Source organism: Neofelis nebulosa, chromosome 14 (genome assembly GCF_028018385.1).
Source record: "Neofelis nebulosa isolate mNeoNeb1 chromosome 14, mNeoNeb1.pri, whole genome shotgun sequence".
Lineage (NCBI taxonomy): Eukaryota > Metazoa > Chordata > Mammalia > Carnivora > Felidae > Neofelis > Neofelis nebulosa.
The window spans coordinates 34,681,407-34,700,909 of NC_080795.1; the positions used below are offsets into that span (position 1 = coordinate 34,681,407).

Below are 19,503 nucleotides of genomic sequence, written 5' to 3' on the forward strand. Positions count from 1 at the left end.
TTAGGTTTAGAAAAAGAATATAGGATTACAAATACAACCATAGATATGAAAATGAATATTTTTTTAGAATAAGAAAATAAATTACAAAAAATTAATGATGGCATGGCAATTCAGGTCCTTTTTCCTAATGAGATTTCTTTATGGAGTTTATCAGAAATATATACATTGAATTCTTTTAGAATTACAAAGCTTTTAATTGATTTTAACAAATTGGGAAGAGATATAAGAAAAATGTATTCCTTCATATTTATTTATTCTTTATCTGCTAGATGTTAAAAATGACCAATGAAATATTCTTCCCCTAGAATAAAAAAAGAAAGGCTGAGAATTAAATGACTCAAGGATTGAAATTTTTATACATGAAACCTACCAAGGGTTTGATTATAGATAAATAGCTACATCTCTCTCTCTCTCTCTCTCTCTCTCTCTCTCTCTCTACCTCTACCTCTGTCTATATTTATATATCTTCGTTATAGTTGTGCTTCCTTTGGCCCAGGATGGGAAGATGGAGGGGAGGCTGCTACTCTCCACCACTTCCCATGTGCCTCTACCCTGTACTCAATCCCAGTTGTTGAAGCTGCTCCTGTCCCCTACTGGGCATATGAGAGCTCTTGTTACTGGATTTTATACCTTGTGTCTGTGTGTCTATAAACTTTGTACAAAAAGCAAGCCCCAGTGTGTGGTAGCTGCTCTCCATATGCATGTGGTCAGTCACTTGGTGTCTGTCTGATATTACTTCTCTGAGAATAAATACAGTATGTTGGTATATTATTCTGGAATTTTTTTTTATCACAAGTAAAAGAAAATTTAGTAACAAAGAGGGATGATGTCACTTTGATGTAACATCTAAATTCTTAGATGTAGGATTTTTTATCTCTAGTAGACTATATATGTTCCATAAGGGCAGGAGATTTACCTTATTGCTTCCTACCCCTAGACATTTGTCATAGAGGTCAATGTTTTGAACTGAATTACACTCTTATGATCAGTAGAAATAACTATCTTCTTCATGCCTAAAAATATATACATATATGGGTTTTCTACCTGTGTTGATTAAGAGGATAGGTATATATTTATAGTGTGTAATTTTTATTTATTTTTTTAGTATTGTCTAGAGAGCTAATAATTTTTAAACTTTTTTTTAAAGCAACTGTTGGTTTGACATTCCAATTTTCTTCCTGAACTGTATGCTTTGAAGATTGTTTTCCATATCAAAGTACTTTATGATCAGTCAGCTCTTTTGTTTAAAGTTAAATTTACTTGGTTATAAACAGAGTAATATGGTTTAAAAGGAAATATATGTTCTCCTAAGTTTCAGACAAACAAACAAACATGAGGCTACATGTTTGCAACTGCATTTTCTTATGTGACCAATTCTTGTAATTTCAGGCAAAAACCTGTAAACATGTCTGAATTGGAAATATAAGACACAAAGTTATGTTGCATATGCATTTGTGCATTTGTATAAGAATGGTGTTAATCAGACAATTAGCTTTGTGACTGAGATATAGAGTTTAATATTTATTAGTGATTAATATTACTAATATATAGCCATTTAGTCTCAAATATGGATGTAGTTATACTAACTATATACTTTTTACACTTACGGAGATTATAACTCATAAATAGGTTTTAGCCTAAAGTTCATTTAAAAATTTTTTTAAAAATATTTTTGAGAGAGAGACAGACAGACAGACAGAGCACAAGTGGGGGAGGGGCAGAGAGAGAGGGAGACACAGAATCTGAAGCAGGCTCCAGGCACTGAGCTGTCAGCACAGAGCCTGACGTGGGGCTCAAACACATGAACTGTGAGATCATGACCTGAGCCCAAGTTGGATGCCTAACAGACTGAGCCACGCAGGCACCCCCAGCCCAAAGTTCATTTTTAAGTTGACTATCTAGCATTCATCATTTCCCCGTAGACACAATATTATAGAGTCAGAGGATTGTAGAACAGAAAGTTAAGTCAGAAATCATCTGGTGGAAACTCCTTAACATACAGGTGATTAATTTTGCCTAATTTTCCCAAACTGTATCTTTTAATTTTATGCTTTTATAATAAAAAGGATGAATATTATGCCATTAAAATTATAGTCATCAATAAAAATACAAAAAAATGACATTTAATAATTGTTTCTTATTGCTTCAGTTTAAGGTAAAGTACATTAAATTAATGGAGTATTAGAAGTTGATAGAGACAATACAAATTATTTTAAGGCAGCTCCTGGACAAGGTTAAGGCTTTTAGAGTCTATTGATAATGGCTAGTTCTTCATTGTAACTATTTTCATTTCAAAATATATTATCTTTCTTTTTCTTAGTGAGGGTGTTTTACTAATACATAATAATATGTTGACATATTAGATATAACCGTATTTTTTGACATAAAATGAAAATATGAAGAGTTAGGCAATTTTTATTTTTAAGGAATTAAAGTGTGGGTAAGAAAGGAGACAAAAAGAACTTTGAAAATATGGTTTATGATAGATAAAGGAAATTAACCAAGCTGCGATTTCACAAACATTTATCAGGAATGAAATCAATTTTTATTTTGAACAGTTTCTGCTGTTCAAATGACCACAATTTGCACTGTCAATCCAGTGGTGGCAGAAAAGGTAGGCAGAGATAGACCGAATCTTGCATTTATTTTATAGGCTGTGAACACCTTGGAAGCTTGTAATTCGGGGTGTACTTATTAATGTTATTTTACCCAAAGTGCATGCTCTTATCTTCAACTGTCTAGAACAAGATTCTCTACCTGAGGCAGTACCTCTCCCAGGGGCATATAAACGTGGACTAGGAGATGACACTTATAATAAATGGGTAGTAACTAGGCATTGTAAACAGTGTAGTGTGCAGTAAAATCCTGCACATTGTTCTATCCAAATGTCAATAACCCTCTGTGATGTTGTATTTTATAATAAGAAATATATATTTGGTCTGGTTTCTGGCAGGGAGCTCCTAAAACTGTTGAAATTTCCTAAATGATAGGGTGATAAAGGTGTCTGTTGTTATGTTAATGAGGTGGTAGTTGAGGCCACCAAGGGATTGGTTTTGAAGGAAGACCAACCACGTGTTTAAAAAGTTCAAACTTTCAGTCACACCCCATGACCTCCTGGGAGGGGCTAGAGTTTGAATCAATTAATGGCCAGTGATTTAATCAGTCATGACTATGTAATGAAGCTTCCATAAAAACCCAGAAGCATGGGGTTTGGGGAGCTTCTGGGTTGGTTAACATGTGGTGGCGCTGATTAAATGCTGTGCCTGGAGAGGGTATGGAAGACTTGTACCCCTTACCATATATCTTGCCCAATGCATTTGTTCCATCTGGATGTTCATCTGAATCCTTTATCACAGACTTTTATAATAATCCAATAAACATAAGTACAGTTGATCCTTGAACAACACAGGTTTGAGCTGCATAGGAAAACTTATGTGGTTTTTCTTAAAGTTTTATTTAAATTCTAGTTAGTTCATGTATAGTATAATATTAGTTTAGATGTAGAATTTAGTGATTCATCACTTACATACAACACCCAGTGCTCATCATAACACATGCCCTCCTTAATACCCATCACTATTTAACTCATCCTTCAACCACTTCCCCTCCAGTAACCCTCAATTTGTTCTCTATAGTTGTGTCTGTTTCCTGGTTTCCTCTCTCTATTTTTCCCCCTTATGTTCATCAGTTTTGTTTCTTAAACTCATCTGAATGAGATCATACAGCTTTTGTCTTTCTCTGATTTATTTCACTTAGCATAATACTCTAGCTCCATCCATGTTGTTGCAAATGGCAAAATTTCATTCTTTTTGATGGATATATATTCCATTATATATATATATATTTTACCACATCTTCTTTATCCATTCACCAGTTGATGGACTCTTGGGCTCTTTCCATAATTTGCCTATTGTTGATAATGCTGCTATAAACATCAGGGTGCATGTGCCCCGTCAAATCATGATGTTTGTATCCTTTGGGTAAATACCTAGTAGTGTAATTGCTGTATTGGAGGGTAGTTCTATTTTTAACTCTTTGGGAACCTCCATATTCTTTTTAGAGTGGCTGCACTAGTTTGCATTTCCACCAACAGTGTAGAAAGTTCCCCTTTCTTTGCATCCTTGCCAACACCTGTTGTTTCCTATGTTGTTCATTTTAGCCATTGTGACAGGTGTGAGGTAACAATTCATTGTAGTTTTGATTTGCATTTTATGATGAATGATGTTAAGCATCTTTTCAAGTGTCTGTTAGCCATCTATATGTCTTCTTTGGAAAAATGTCTATTTATGTCTTCTGTCCATTTTTAACTGGATTATTAATATTTTGTGTGTTGAGTTTTATAAGTTCTTTATATATTTTGGATACTAACCCTTTATCAGATATGTCATTTGCAAATATATTCTCCCATTCTGAAAGTTTTCTTTTAGCTTTATTTGATGATTTCCTTTACTGTGCAGAAGTTTTTTTTATCTTGATAAAGGTCCGATAGTTTATTCTTGCTTTTGTTTCCCTTGCCTCAGGAGATGTATCTAGTAAGTTGCTATGGCTGGTGTCAAAGTGGTTACTACCTGTGTTATCCCCTAGGATTTTTTTGGTTTCCCATCTCACATTTAGGTCTTTCATCTATTTTGAATTTATTTTTGTGTATGTTATAAGAAAATAGTCCAATTGCATTATTTTGCCTGTTGATGTCCAGTTTGCCCAACACCATTGGTTGAAGAGACATTCTTTTTCCCATTGGATATTCTTTCCTGCTTTGTCAAAGATTAGTTAACCATATAATAGTGGGTCTATTTCTGGTTTTCAATTCTGTTCCATTGATTTATGTGTCTGTTTTTGTGCCAGTACCATACTGTTTTGATGACTACAGCTTCATAATATAACTTGAAGTGTGGAATTGTGATGCCTCCAGCTTTGCTTTCCTTTTTCAAGATTACTTTGGCTATTTAGGGTCTTTCATGGTTCCATAACATTTTAGGATAGTTAGTTCTAGCTCTGTGAAAAATGCTGTTGGTATTTTGATACAGGTTGCATTAAATGTGTGTATTGCTTCCAATAGTATAGACATTTTAGCAATATTTGTTGTTCCACTCCATGAACATGTAACATTATTCCATTTCTTTGTCATCTTCAATTCCTTTCATCAGTGTTATATTGTTTTTAGAGTACAGATATTTTACCTCTTTGGTGAGATTTATTCCTAGGTATCTTATGGGTTTTGGTGAAGTTGTAAAAGGAGTTGATTCCTTTATTTCTCTTTCTGCTTCTTCGTTATTAGTGTATAGAAATGCAATAGATTTATGTATGTTGATTTTGTATCTTGTGACTTTTCTGAATTCATGTATCAATTCTAGCAATTTTTGGTGGGGTCTTTTGGGTTTTCATATAGAGTATCACGTCATTTGCAAATAATGAAAGTTTGGGTTCTTTCTTGCTGATTTGGATGGATACCTTTTAATTCTTTTTTGTTGTCTGATTGCGGAGGCTAGGACTTCCAGTACTCTGTTAAATAACAATGGTGAGAGTGGACATCTTTGTCTTGTTCTGACTGTAGAGGAAAAGCTCTCAGTTTTTTCCCCATTGAGGATGATATTGGCTGTGGGTTTTTTGCATATAGCTTTTATGACATTGACATATGTTCTCTCTGTCCCTACTTTGTGGATATTTTATCATGAATGGATGTTGTACTTTGTCAAATGCTTTTTCTGCATCTATTGAGAGGATCATATGGTTCTTACCTTTCTTTTATTAATGTGATGTATCATGTTGATTGTTTTATGAATATTGAACCACCCTTACAGCCCAGGAATAAGTTGCACTTGATCATGATGAATGATTCTTTAATGGACAGTTGGATTCAATTTGTTGGTATTTAATTGAAAAGTTTTGCATCCATATTCATCAAGGATATTGACCTGTAGTTCCCTTTTTTAGTGGAGTCTTTGGTTTTGGAATCAGGGCAATGTTGGCCGCATAGAATAAGTTTGGAAGTTTTCCTTACATTTCTGTTTCTTGGAACAGTTTGAGAAGAATAGGTATTAACTTATTAAATGTTTGATAGAATTCTTCTGGGAAGCCATCTGGCCTTGGACTTTTATTTGTTGGGAGATTTTTTATTGTGATTCAATTTCTTTTCTGTTTATCGATCTGTTCAAGTTTTCTATTTCTTCTTGCTTCAGTTTTGGTAGTGTATATGTTTCTAGGAATGTATCCATTTCTTCCAGATTGTCCACTTTGTTCTATCTGTGTTCTTCTCCTGTGAAATTTTTCATAATATTTTGTTATAATTGTGTGTATTTCTGTAGTGTTGGTTGTTATTTCTCCTCTCTTATTTGTGATTTTACTTGTTTGGGTCCTTTCTGGGTAGAGGTTTATAAATTTTATTAAGTTTTTCAAAGAACCAGCATCTGGTTTCATTGATTTGTTTTTTTTTGTTGTTGTTGTTTTTTGTTTAGTTCCTATATCATTGATTTCTCCTCTAATCTTTATTATTTCCTTTCTGCTGACTTTAGGCTTCATTTATTGTTCTTTTTCTAGCTCCTTTAGGTGTAATGTTAGGTTGTTTATTTGAGATTTTTCTTGCTTCTTGAAGTGGATCTGTATTGCTATATACTTCCCTCTTCTGGCTGCTTTTGCTGCATCACAGAGGTTTTGGACTCGTGTTTTCATTTTCGTTTGTTAACATGTATTTTAAATTTCTTCTTTAATTTCCTGGGTCACCCATTCTTTAGTAGCATGTTGTTTAACGTCCATGTATTTGTGATTTTTCCAAATTTTTTCTTGTGGTTGATTTCAAGTTTCATTGCATTGTGGTCTGAAAAGATACATGGTATGATCTCAATCTTTTTATACTTGTTGAGGGTTGATATGTGACCTAGTATGGGATTTATTCTGGAGAATGTCCCCTGTGCTGCTTTAGGGTGAAATTTTCTGAATATATCTGTTAAGTCCATCTGGTCCAGTGTTTCCTTGTTGATTTTCTGCTTAGATGATCTATCAATTGCTGTAAGTGGGGCGTTAAATTCCCAATGACTATTGCATTATTATCAACTAATTCCTTTATGCTTGTCATAAATTGTTTTATATATTTGGGTGTTCAATGTGGGGGACAAAGATATTTACAATTGTTAGATCTTGCTGGATAGTATTCTTTATTATGATGTACTGCCATTCTTCATCTTTTGTTACAGTCTTTGGTTTCAAATCTAGTTAGTCTAATATAAGTATTATTCTGGTTCCTTTTGATGTCTATTTGCATGGTAAATCTGTCTTCATACCCTCTTTGAATCTATAGGTGTCTTTAGGCCTAAATTAGTCTCTTGTAGCACATACATGGGTCTTTTTTGCTTGTTTGTTTGTTTGTTTGGTTCTTATCCATTCTAACACCCTATGTCTTTTGATTGGAGCATTTGGTCCATTTACATTGAGTAATTATTGATAGAGATGTATTTAATGACATTTTATTACTTGTTTTGTCATTGTATCTGGAGATTTTCTGTTTCTTTGTAGTCTTTGTCATTTTTTGTCTTTCCTTTCCACTCAGAGTCTCCTTTAATATTTCTTGCAGGGCTGGTTTAGTGGTCATGATCTCCTTTAGTTTTTGTTTGGGAAACTTTTTATCTCTCCTTCTATTCTGAGTGATAGCCTTGCTGGATAGAATATTCTTGGCTGTATATTTTTCCCATTCAACACGTTGAATATATCATGCCTCTCCCTTCTGACCTACCAAGTTTCTGTGGAGAGTTATGCAGCTAGTCTTATGGGTCTTCCCTTATAAGTTAGGTACTTATTTTGGGTGCTTTTTCTCCAGCAGTAGGGCAGCGTCCTCATGTCTCTATCCCAGCCAAGCCCACCTACCTCTAAAACTCCATTCTTTGAGCCTTGCTGGTTGGAAAAACTCATGAAAATCAGCCCCTCTCATTTTCCCAGCCAATGGTTTTGGGAAAGTGTTCTCCTTGTCCATATCCCTGTGTGCTCTACTATCTCTTACCTTTCTCTATGACCAGGGCTCCCTCCTCTCCTCAGTACCATGATCTATTTCTTCCTGAAATCATGTCTTGCCACTTCCTACCTTTGTCAGTATGGCCTCTTCTCTCCCTCTAGTTGTGCAGTTTGTTCTGTCAGTTCTCAAGTCAATTTCTTGGGTATTCAGAATGATTTGATAGTTATCTAGCTGTGTTTAAGGGAGGAGGCAAGCCTAGGGTACTCTTACTACACTGCCATCTTAGCTCCTTCTACTTATGTGCATTTTTTTCTGATAAATATAGTACAGTACTGTAAATGTATTTTCCTTATTATTTCCTTTCTTTTCTCTAGCTTATTTTATTGTAAAAAAGACAGTTTATAATACATATAACATACAAAATATGTATTGATTGACAGTTTTGTTATCAGCAGGGCTTCTGGAAAACAGTAGCCTATTAGTAGTTAAGTTTTGGGGGAGTCAAAAGTTTTATGTGGATTTTCAACTGCGTGAGAGAGATTTGGATGGTGGGGGGAGTTGGTCCCCCTAACCCTGTTGTAAGCTTCTATAGGAAATTAGCCAAACCTGAACTTAGAGAGAGTCACAGGAACCTGCCATTGTAGCAAATTGGACAGAATTGTGGGTAACCTGGGGATCTTCTACACGTGATTGGCATCTGAAGTGAGATGGGATCAGTTGTGGGACTGAACCCTTAACTTATGGGATCTGAGATCTCCAGGTACTGTTAGTACTGAGTTGAATTCTCAGACACTCTGCTGGAGTCCCCAAAGTTGCTTGGTATTGTGCGGGAGCCACCTTCCACTCCCCACATGCATTGGAGTTAGGTCCAGGAACTCACACATACATTGGAATTGGGTCCAGGAACCATAATCCCCTTAGTCTCCCATTTCTCACCCACTTAAGGAACTCTGGTCTAGAGAATGTTTCCTTAGATAAAGTTTCTCCAGTTAAAGAAGTTGCTATAATCTCTAAGATGTCATTAACCCTCAAATTTCCCTACATCTTGATTTTTTAAACTTTTCTTTTAACTTTTATTATTATTTAAGAGATAGAGAAAGAGTGTGAGCAGGGGAGGGGCAGAGACAGAGGGAGACACAGAATCCAAAGCAGACTCCAGGCTCTGAGCTGCCAGAGCAGGGCCCAATGCAGGGCTCAAACTCACAAACCGTGAGATCATGACCTGAGCTGAAGTCAGAAGCTTACCCAACTGAGCCACTGAGGCATCCCCTCTTCCCACATCTTGATTTAAGAAACAAATTCATATTCTTATGAAAACCTGCTTCTCATCTCCATTCCTTATCAATATTATCACAATTAGACTCTAAACTACCAGAGTGAAACAACCTTAGGAGTTTGGTTCACCACTGCATTTTCATTGACTATTTTGGTTCATGGCACGTAGTTGCATTCAAAACATATTTGCTGAATGTCTATCATTTACTCAGTAATCAAAGCATGCAAATCTTGCAGGCATGTTTTATTCACTTGTTTCTTTATTTCTCCATATGTTATACTTAGATTCTACTGTTCCTTTGTATTACTAATACTTGTTATTTACCTCTTATGTACTACTCAACTCTCATTCTTATTACCTGTCTCCAGGTCTACCACATTTGCAATTGGAGTTCCACTCTCAAATTTCTTCTTATCTTAATTTCTCATTGTGTACTACAACAAAGTAAATCTTTTTATTTCATTCATATATTTTTAATATATCTCATTTTTTGAGTTTTATATTTACAGAAAAATTGAGTAGAAAGTAGAGTTTCCAAATGCCCTTTACTTCTCTCTCCTAGTTTCCCATATTATTAACATCGTGCTTAATAAGTATGGTATATTTCTTATAATTAATTAGTCAACATTGGTACATTATGGACTAAAGTCCATAATTATAATAAGGTTCATTGGGTTGTACATGGTAGGGTCTTTGACAGATTTTAAGGACACGTAATTATCATTACAGTATCATACAGAGTATTTTTTGCTCTAAACATCCCTTGTGTTCACCTATTCTTTCATCCTTCCCTAATCCATGGTAACCACTGATCTTTTTATTATTTCCATAGTTTTACCCTTTCTAGAATGCCATATACTTGGAAAAATACAGTGTGTAGCCTTTTCAAATTGATTTATTTCTCTTCACTGATGCATTTAATGTTCCTTCTTGTTTTTTCATGACATGATAGCTCATTTCCTTTTGACATTGAAAAATGTTCATTGTATGGATGTAATACAGTTTGTTTCTCTATTCAGTTGAAGAACGTTTTGGTTGCTTCCAAGTTTTAGCAATTATGAATAAAGCTGTTATAAATATTCATGTACAGGGGTGTGTGTGTGTGTGTGTGTGTGTGTGTGTGTGTGTGAATGTTAAGTTTTCAACTCACCTGGGTAAATACCAAACAGTGCAGTTGCTGTATTATATGAGTATTGTTAGTTTTGTAAGAAACCACCAAACTGTCTTCCAAAGTGTCTATACCACTGTATTTCCATAGCAATGAATGAGAGCTCCTATTGCTTCACAACCTTGACAGGAGTTTGTGTTGTCAGTGTTCTGAATTTTAGCCATTGTAGTAAGTGTGTAGTGATTATCTTGTTATTTTAATTTGCATGTTTCTGATGACATATATGGAGAATCTTTTCATATGCTAATGTTCTTCTTTGTGAGGTGTCTGTTCAACCCATTTTTAATAGGGTTCTTTATTTTCTTATTGTTGATTTTTAAGGGTTATTTTTATATTTTGGATACCAATCCTTTATCAAATAGGTGTTTTGCAAATATTTTCTCCCAGCATGTGTATTGTCATTTCATTTACATGATAGTGTCTTTTTGCAAGCAGAAGTTTTAAATGCTAATAAAGTTTAACTTATTAATTTTTCTTTTCATGAATGATATTTTTGATGTGTAATCTAAGAAGCTATTGCCAAACCCAAGGTCACCTAGATTATTTTTCTGTGTTATTTTCTACAAGTTTTATACTTATTTCACGTTTAGGTCTGTGATCCATTTTAGGTTAATTTTGTGAAGACTGTAAAGTCTGTGTCCCCCTGCACTTTTTTTTTCCAGATAGATGTCCAGTTACAACATAATTAAAAAATGTATATATCCTTGGGGCACCTGGGCGGCTCAGTTAAGCATCCAACTCTTGGTTTTGGCTCAGATCATGATCTCGCGGTTTGTGAGATCAAGCCCCATGTCTGGCTTTGTGCTGAGTGTGGAACCTGCTTGAGATTTTCTCTCTCCCTCTCTCTCTGCCCATCCCCTGCTTGCATGCATGCTCTCTCCCTCTTAAAATAAATAAATAAACTTAAAAAAAGAAAAGAAAAAAGAATTACCCTTTCTGTATTGAACTGCCTTTGCTCCTTTGTCAAAGAGCATTTGATTGTATACATGTGGATCTATTTTGAGGCTTGCTATTGTGTTTCATTGATCTTTTTGTCTACTCTTTTTGCCAATATTATTTCTCTGAATGTTTGGGAATTTCTACAAATATGTCTTCAAATTTAATTTCTTATTCAACTCTCTCTAATTTGATCTTTAACATATTCATTGAGTTCTTCATTTTAATGATTATAATTTTAATTTTGAGAAGTTCTACCAAGTTCTCTTTTCAAATTTGCCTGGTCATTCGTGATAATCTTTTGTTATGGATCATGATTGTTATTCTACCTTTATTTCTACAAATATTTTATATTGTTCTATATTCTATATTTAACATACCAGGATTATAGTGTTTAACAGTATAAATCTAATGCTCCATTCATGGTAACTTGTCTTTGCACATAAAATTTCTATGAAAATTTTGCTTATTCTTAACATATAATAACATAAGACCTAAATTGTGGATAATTTCCCCCAGGGAGAATTTATAACTGTCTCTTCTTAGAACCAGAGTATACCAAGAAACTGGGATTACTTCATTCTCCTTCAAAAATCTTTCTCCAAAGCAAATTTCTCAAGCTGAGCTATCCTCTTTTTTCCTGGGTCAAGGTACATTTTTCTTTCAGCAGTGCTCTTATAAGTGCCCTCCTCACAGCCCTACCCCTTTGTCTGCTTCATGCTCACATCTTAGGTACCTATTCAACTCACTTTAATTTCTTTTCTTTTTTTTCTTTTGCAATGTGATGGTTTTTGGAGATCTCAATATCTCAATTACTTTCTTCTTGTGAGACCAACAATGCAACAGAAAATTCTTTGTGCATGATATGTGCAACAACAGAGTTCTTCAGAGAATCAAGACTGCCATGATGTAGTAACTGAAGATTTTTCTTTCTAAGATGTGATGTTCTACACTATAAGATGAATGCCAGATATTTTCTCTTTAATAGTTCTCTTCCAATGATGTAAAAGATTCAGACTCATTGGCTAAGTCCTTTTCAATAAAGAAGTCTCCTCATGACTAGATAATTTTAGTCTTGACATTAACTTGAGAGCTTCATATGTATTTGCTAAAGAAGGATTTAAAGTTGACTCAAATTCTTGTTCTTTTTTCACTGAAAATGGAGTTTATGTATCTATATTTTTAATAAAATAAAAAATGTGTTACTATATGCTATATATTCTGTACTTAGATTTATATTAATAGTTATTATTTTTACATGGCTAATACATTATAAAAAAATGGGCCATGGTTTTGCATTTATTTTTTCTAACTACTACAGTAATCCTAAAGGTAGGTAGTTCTTTTCTAGAAATAAATAAATGAGAAGATGAAATAGTTTGTAAAAGATAAACCACAACATCAGGTTACATGCTAATCAGATATTTGTTCTGAAAATAGGGTAAGTAAAATTTTTTGACAGATCAATATCCCTGTAAAAGGTTAGGTTCAGTCTTCAAGTCATATCTTTGCAGTTGGCTTTGTCAAAATAGATCTTTTAATTTTTCTTTAGGAACTTTATGAAAATAAAAAGGGGTTGATCTTTATGATTAATATATCTGCTAATCAATTATAGTGGCATGTGGAACTCCTTTGAAAAACTAATCAAATAATTTTGACGCCATGAAGTCACTCGTAATGAGCTTTATCCATAGATAAGAAAGATGATCAAATGAATTCATAAGTAGAGACTACATTTCCAAAATATTTAAAAATAAGTCTGGAGAAAACTGAACTGCATGACACTTTATAGTGGCATTATCTAAAGACTGGTGATTGATTGATCTTTTCATTTAGTAGCCAGGGCATTTTAAATACATTGGCCTAATTATGTAGCATTTTTCTTCTTTCTTTAATTTTGTAATAAAATAATAAAAGCCATTATATACAAGGTAATATATAATAAAATAAATATATACATTATATATAATGTATAATAGTATATTATATCTATATTTTTATGTATATATATAAAAGGAACTTAATTATTATCAAATTGTACCTCTGCTTTCTTCTAGTTTGCAAGAATAACATTCACATTTTTTCAATTTTCATCACATAAATGACTAGATGCTACAATACTTATAAGACAAATTTAGGAAGAAAAAATCTATGAGTGGTTGAATAGATCCAACCTTTATGGCTCGTTTTAACTAATTTAAAATAAAAAATGTAAACTGCCTTAGGGAAGCCACATAAATATAATTAATCAATAAGTATTTTATTAAAAGTATATTATGTTCCCAGACTTGTAAGCAAAACTGAATGGGATACAGAAGATATAACTAGTTAGGGAAATCTAGCCGTTATAGACAAACCCTAAATCTCAGTGGTATAACACAACAGAAATTTCTTTCTTTCTCACATCAAGCCCTATAGGGTTATATTTGATTGGTAGGCTGTTCTGGTTTAGGAACTCAGGCCTCTTTCAAACTTTTGTTCTTTCATCTTTGTGGTTTTCAAGTTTAACCTGCTAATTTGCTTCAAGCTGGAAAGGAAAAAGACATAGAGAATCTTTTATAGAAGGGTTTTTTGGTGAGATTGGGGGCAGATTTCGATGGGCCTGGTCTGGAAATGGTGCACATCACTCCCACCCTCTCTTCCATGTTCCTTTGGCTAGAACTTAGCCTTGTGACTATATCTAAGTGCAAGAGAAGTTGGGAAATGTAGGTTAGCCCTGTACCCAGGAAGAAAGGGACATGGTTTGTTGTAGCATAGGGAAGTTTTTAAGATAGATATAAAATAATTGAATATTAAACATTGAATTATTATTATTTAGACATGTATCTATCATTCAGTACATAAGCAAGTAAAGCATATAAAGCTTAAATGACTTTAATACTTTTAATACCTTAATACTTTTAACTTGATATAAACTAGAAAAATTAGTACACAAACAAAGGTCATTTTGATCCCAAGACTAGGGTTCTTTTATTTCTTTTCTTTTTTTTAACATTTATTCATTTTTTTGAGTGTGAGAGAGACAGAGCATGAGCAGGGGAGGGGCAGAGAGAGAGGGAAACACAGAATCTGAAGCAGGCTCCGGGCTCTGAGCTGTCGCAGGGCCTGACGTGGGGCTTGAACTCACAGACTGCGAGATCATGACCTGAGCTGAAGTCGGATGCTCAACCAACTGAGCCACCCAGGTGCGCCATAGGGTTCTTTTATTTCTTATTGTAGGCACAATCTAGTAGAGGAGGCAAAAAGTAACTACTTGTCATGCAGTTAGGGAACCCTGCCAAGGCCATTAACTGGTATCCCTGTCCCCTGCCCTGGGATAGTGTAATTTATGTAGAGCTAAAAGATTATTTTGATTGATTCACACAGTAATTTAAAAATTTTTAAAAAGTATGTTACAGTCTTATTCTGCTCAGGCTGACATAATACTGTAGGTTGTCTTAACAGAAATTTATTTCTCACAGATCTAGAAGACGGGAAGTCCAAGATCAAGGTGCCAGTTGTTTCATTTCTGACTAGAGCTGTCTTCCTAGCATGCAGATAGCTGCCTTTTTGTCGTGTCCTCTTATGGCCTTTACTTGGTGTGTGCATGTGCAGAGAGAGATCTTTCTCTCTTCCCCTTCTTACAAGACCACCAGTCCTAACAGATTAGGTCCCTGCCCTCATGATCTCATATAACTTTAATTACCTCCTAATAGCTTTATCTCCAGTTACAGTCACATTGGCGGATAGGGCTTCAACATATGAATATGGGGGAGGGGGAGGAACACAATAATCTACAGCAGTTGCTAATATTTAAAAATAAAAATTTCACATGAGAGTTCAAATTTCTGGCTTATGTAAAAATTAAAAAAAAATGAAAACCTGTAGGATCTGGCCATTTTAGACTTCTCTTAAGACATGACAGATGAGAGAGAGAGAGAGAGAGAGAGAGAGGTTGTGGCTTTCTCTTTATGAGCATTATTTCCAGTTTGGCACACACCCCACCTTTTAATACCTGCTTGGCAATTGTAAGCATCCTGAAAGTGCTCTAGAGTTCTGTTGTGTAAATCTATAGGTTTTGTATGTATTTCCCCTTCATCTGAGGAAACTGGGGTTTCTCTGCAGGTGAGTTTCCTTGCAGGTGAGCTTCAATAAAGTAGAGAATTTTGTCCATAGAGTGCTTACTCATAGCTTAGGAAATTATGTGGACAGTTTTAAAGTGTCAAATAGTTATTTGGATCCATGGTCTACTTTCTGACTCTGCCATAATTCTTAATCTTTCTGTATCCCTGGATTTCTAATTATATTTATACCATTTCTCCTAATCTACTTCTCTTATGCATATTTAGAGGCATTTATTGGCATACTTCACATAGTTTTAGACAATAATGCAACCTACTGAACACACAGAACTATATGTTTTTATTTCAAAAGAGACTCAGAATACGCATATACTGCCAGATTACATTTTGTGATGTAGAGTATACATCATAGCAGCATAGAGCACTTAGGTCCTCATTTTGAAAATTATATCATGCCTAGTTCTAGCATTTGTCTTTTCCATTTCAACCTTCCACATTTTTTACTTCTTGAAGATATTAACTTGGAGACAGATCATAAACACTGGTCCATGTACATCAGCTACCACACCTTGAAAATTCTCAAGGATTAGATGAAGCAGGCTGTTCAGTCATAGACATGGAAAATGACAAGAGTGAAGGTCTTAGCATTTTGATGTAAGCTTCTTAGCCACTCCAAAGATGGCCTATCCAGATCACAGATTGGAGTAAGGTTCCAAGTCTTATAGCATGGGCTCCGTGTAGACAAAGGAAAGAGGCCACAATTTTGTACTTCATGGGCCTCAATTTCTTTATCTACCAAATGAGGATGATAGGAATATCAGCTGATATAGTTGTGTAAGGATAAATTATACGTTACATGTAAACTGCCTAGAATAGTGACTGGCACTTAGTATTAACTAACATGTTTTATTGTTTAGGGAGCAGTGTATCCAAAAAGTTAAGACAATGGGTTTTAAAGTCAATATAGTTTTCATTTGTACCCTGTGTCCTCCACTTACTAGTTAAATGAATTAAGTTTGCAGTTTCTTTATGTGTAGAATGGGCAATAAAGAATAGCAACTTTATCGGGTTGTGTAAATATATAATGAGACAAAAATAGTGTAAAGATTTTAGCCCAATGTTTGGCCTATAACAAGTACCTGATGTTTTACAAGTAGATGTGTAAAATAGATAAATGTAGAATGTGAATTCTAAGTTGGGGAAAAAAAAAGATCTTGGAGAAGCTTCTAATGATATGTGACTGGATTTAAAACAGATTAGATTCTTGCTTCATGTATCTCTATAGTGTAAGATTAGGCATGAAAATGCTTAATGTATATTAAATCAAATTCACTTTGCACTATTTGAGTTAATTAAGTTAAATTAACTTAGATAACATTCTTAAAGTATGTAGTATTTGTTTTGTGTAAAGAATTAATATGGCATTTTAGGAAACTTTGGCCTGGAGAAAAAAAGCTGTTATAAATATTTTATAATGTGTTGCTATTATTTACACTGACAATGAAATAAAAGATTTCTCAAGTATTTTTATATTCATTGCCATGAGGCAAATATTGACAAAGATGTTTATCAGTGTTCGTTTTTAAGTATGATCATTTTTGATAATTATTGAAATAAGCTGTCAAGATGAATGCTTAGCATTTAAAAAAACTGATCAATTTTTCATGGTGGTTGTTTATTGAAAATTGAATGAAGCAGATTTTCCAGAAACAAATGTCATTACCTGACACTGAATGATAATTTACTATATCCTGTGGATTATTGGCATTTTTATATTTGCGGTGTGTTGAAATCTGGCTACAAATAGGAATCCCCTGGAGAAGGATGTTTAAAATAGGCCCGTGCAGACCTCTAGACTTGGAGATCTTTCTTCAGAAAAAGGATAGAAAACCGTACTTCTAAAAAGCATCCCAGATGATTCCACTGATCTTGTGGATTGGGAAATGTTGATCTTTTGCTCTAACATATCTTTATTCCAGTTCTAAAAAGAGTACATGATATTTTCATAAATCATTGCAAGGATTCAGATAAATATACTTTTTGGTGATATATATGTGACCTCTATGTGAATTATTTTGGAGGAATTTTAATTATGTGGCATATTTTATGTAAGGGCTTTAATCAATTACAGAAATAAAACTTTTAAGAAGGCCGAACTTAAAAATTAAATTTTTGACATTGACATTCCCATAAATCTAATATTCATAAAATATTTCTTACTGAGGCACACTATGAACAATTTTTATAGTGGATCTTTTTAAAGCACAGAATGTTTATGTTTCATATTTTTGTCATTTGTTTTTTTAGGCTAAATAGTATAGACTTAAGTTGTATGTATTGAGTCAAAAATCTTTCCTTAGAAACTATTATCTTATGACACTTAAAATTTAATTTGTCCCTCTTATTTTTAAAGCCAGAGTTCTTACAGTATCCTGTCAGCTCACAATATGTTTATAAAGCAATATCCTAAAATATTCCTGAAGAAAAAAACCAGACTGCCTACACTCTTCAAACAAGAGGAAAAAAGGTAATGATGTCTTCTTTTGGAAACAAGGTTGATGTGCATATGCATTAAAAAACAAATGGAGCTCAAATAATGAAAGTATTTAATCTGTTTCCAGCACTCCATGCTAGGGAGCAGCCAAGAAAATGAAGCTTGGTAGGGAAGAGTAAATTTACACAATGATTTGGAGGAATTTTAATTATATGGTATGATGATTGGGACTAATAAGTGATGTTGCTCCTTTAGTTTTATCATTAAAAAGAATAAGCAACTAGCCTTATGTAATGAACATAATAAAAGAAAATGCTGTTAGGAATGCGAAAGATAATACAATAAATGATACAAAGAAAACTAGGAAAATTATAAATTATGATAGAGTTATATAACTTGAGGCTAATTTGATAATCTAGATGTTATTGATTAATTTCTAAAAAAAGTGCTACTAAATTTATTCAAGGAGATAGAAATTAAAAATGTAATATGGTATAAATAGAAATTGTAAAAAGTACTCTTCAAAAGTATAATTTGGAGCAAAAAAGAACAAAAGCAAAAATTAAAAACCCATAGCCCAAGTGATATCACTAGAAGTTCCTTTCAAATGTCCAAGAAAAGCTAAAATTTCCGTGCAATTTAGTTTTTCCATAGTGTAAAAAATAAAAAGTAGTTTGTGATTTTGCCTTGTATCCATAACTCTGATATCAAAATTTAGCAAGAATAAAAGCCCCTGGGTGGTTTGGTTGGTTGAGCATGCCATACTTGACTTAGGCTCAGGTCATGATCTCGCAGTTCATGGAATAGAGCCCCACATGGGGCTCTGTGCTGACAGTGCAGAAGTTCTCTCCCCTGACAATGCAAACAGTGCCTGCTTGGAATTCTCTCTCTCCCTCTCTGTATCTGCCCCTCCCCAGCTCACATGCATGCACTTTCTCTCTCTCAGAATAAATAAACAGCTAAAAAATTTTAACAAAAGTAACATAAATAAGAAATACTAATTTTAATTATTATCATGTAGGAAAATATACATAATAAAATATTAGCAAGTGAAATAATGCAATAGTGTATTAGATGTGTACATCGTAGTTATATTGGTTTCATCTCATGAACTTAAAGAAAGTTCATCATTAGAAAATCTATTATTACAATTTTATACTACTAGTAGTTCAAGAAGAAATGTTGAAAAGGTATTTGATGTAATTCAATATGTCTCATAGTAAAATTAAAATCATGCTTTTACTTGTAATTTGTGCAGTATGTGACTATTAAAAACTACAAAACATTTATATTTTAAGCCAGAAAGACACTCCTCTAAAGTAGCAATAAAAATACCTTAAATGGAATTAAAATTACATTCATGAAATGTATTAAATTATGAATCTCTAAGCTTAGCTTACACTGGCCCTTGGTAATGTGATGAATCCACATAGGCTTGGATGGTGGGACTAGAGCTCAGGTAATTCAGAGAAGATTTTGGCAGAAAATAATTGATGAGAAAACATGAATCTTAGCAAACACTAAATACCAACACTATTAAAATTATTCATGAATAACATTTACCCATTATCATTGCCATATTCAACACTCTGTCATTCACTTAATGTAAATGTCATGTGACAGATA

The 19,503-nt window shown here is 33.7% G+C and overlaps 1 protein-coding gene across 3 annotated transcripts in view; it reads left to right on the forward strand.

Moving 5' to 3' along the window:
* CNBD1 (cyclic nucleotide binding domain containing 1) overlaps nt 1-19,503 on the forward strand; it is a 458,767-nt gene that overhangs the window by 21,703 nt on the left and 417,561 nt on the right. For all 3 annotated transcript variants that reach the window (XR_009253278.1, XM_058698491.1, XM_058698492.1), the window contains exon 3: nt 17,797-17,910. Coding sequence is in view for 2 of the 3 variants with exons in the window: in XM_058698491.1 (XP_058554474.1) it covers nt 17,797-17,910 (114 nt within the window). In the remaining variant the exon portion in view is untranslated. The remainder of the gene's footprint in view (nt 1-17,796; nt 17,911-19,503) is intronic.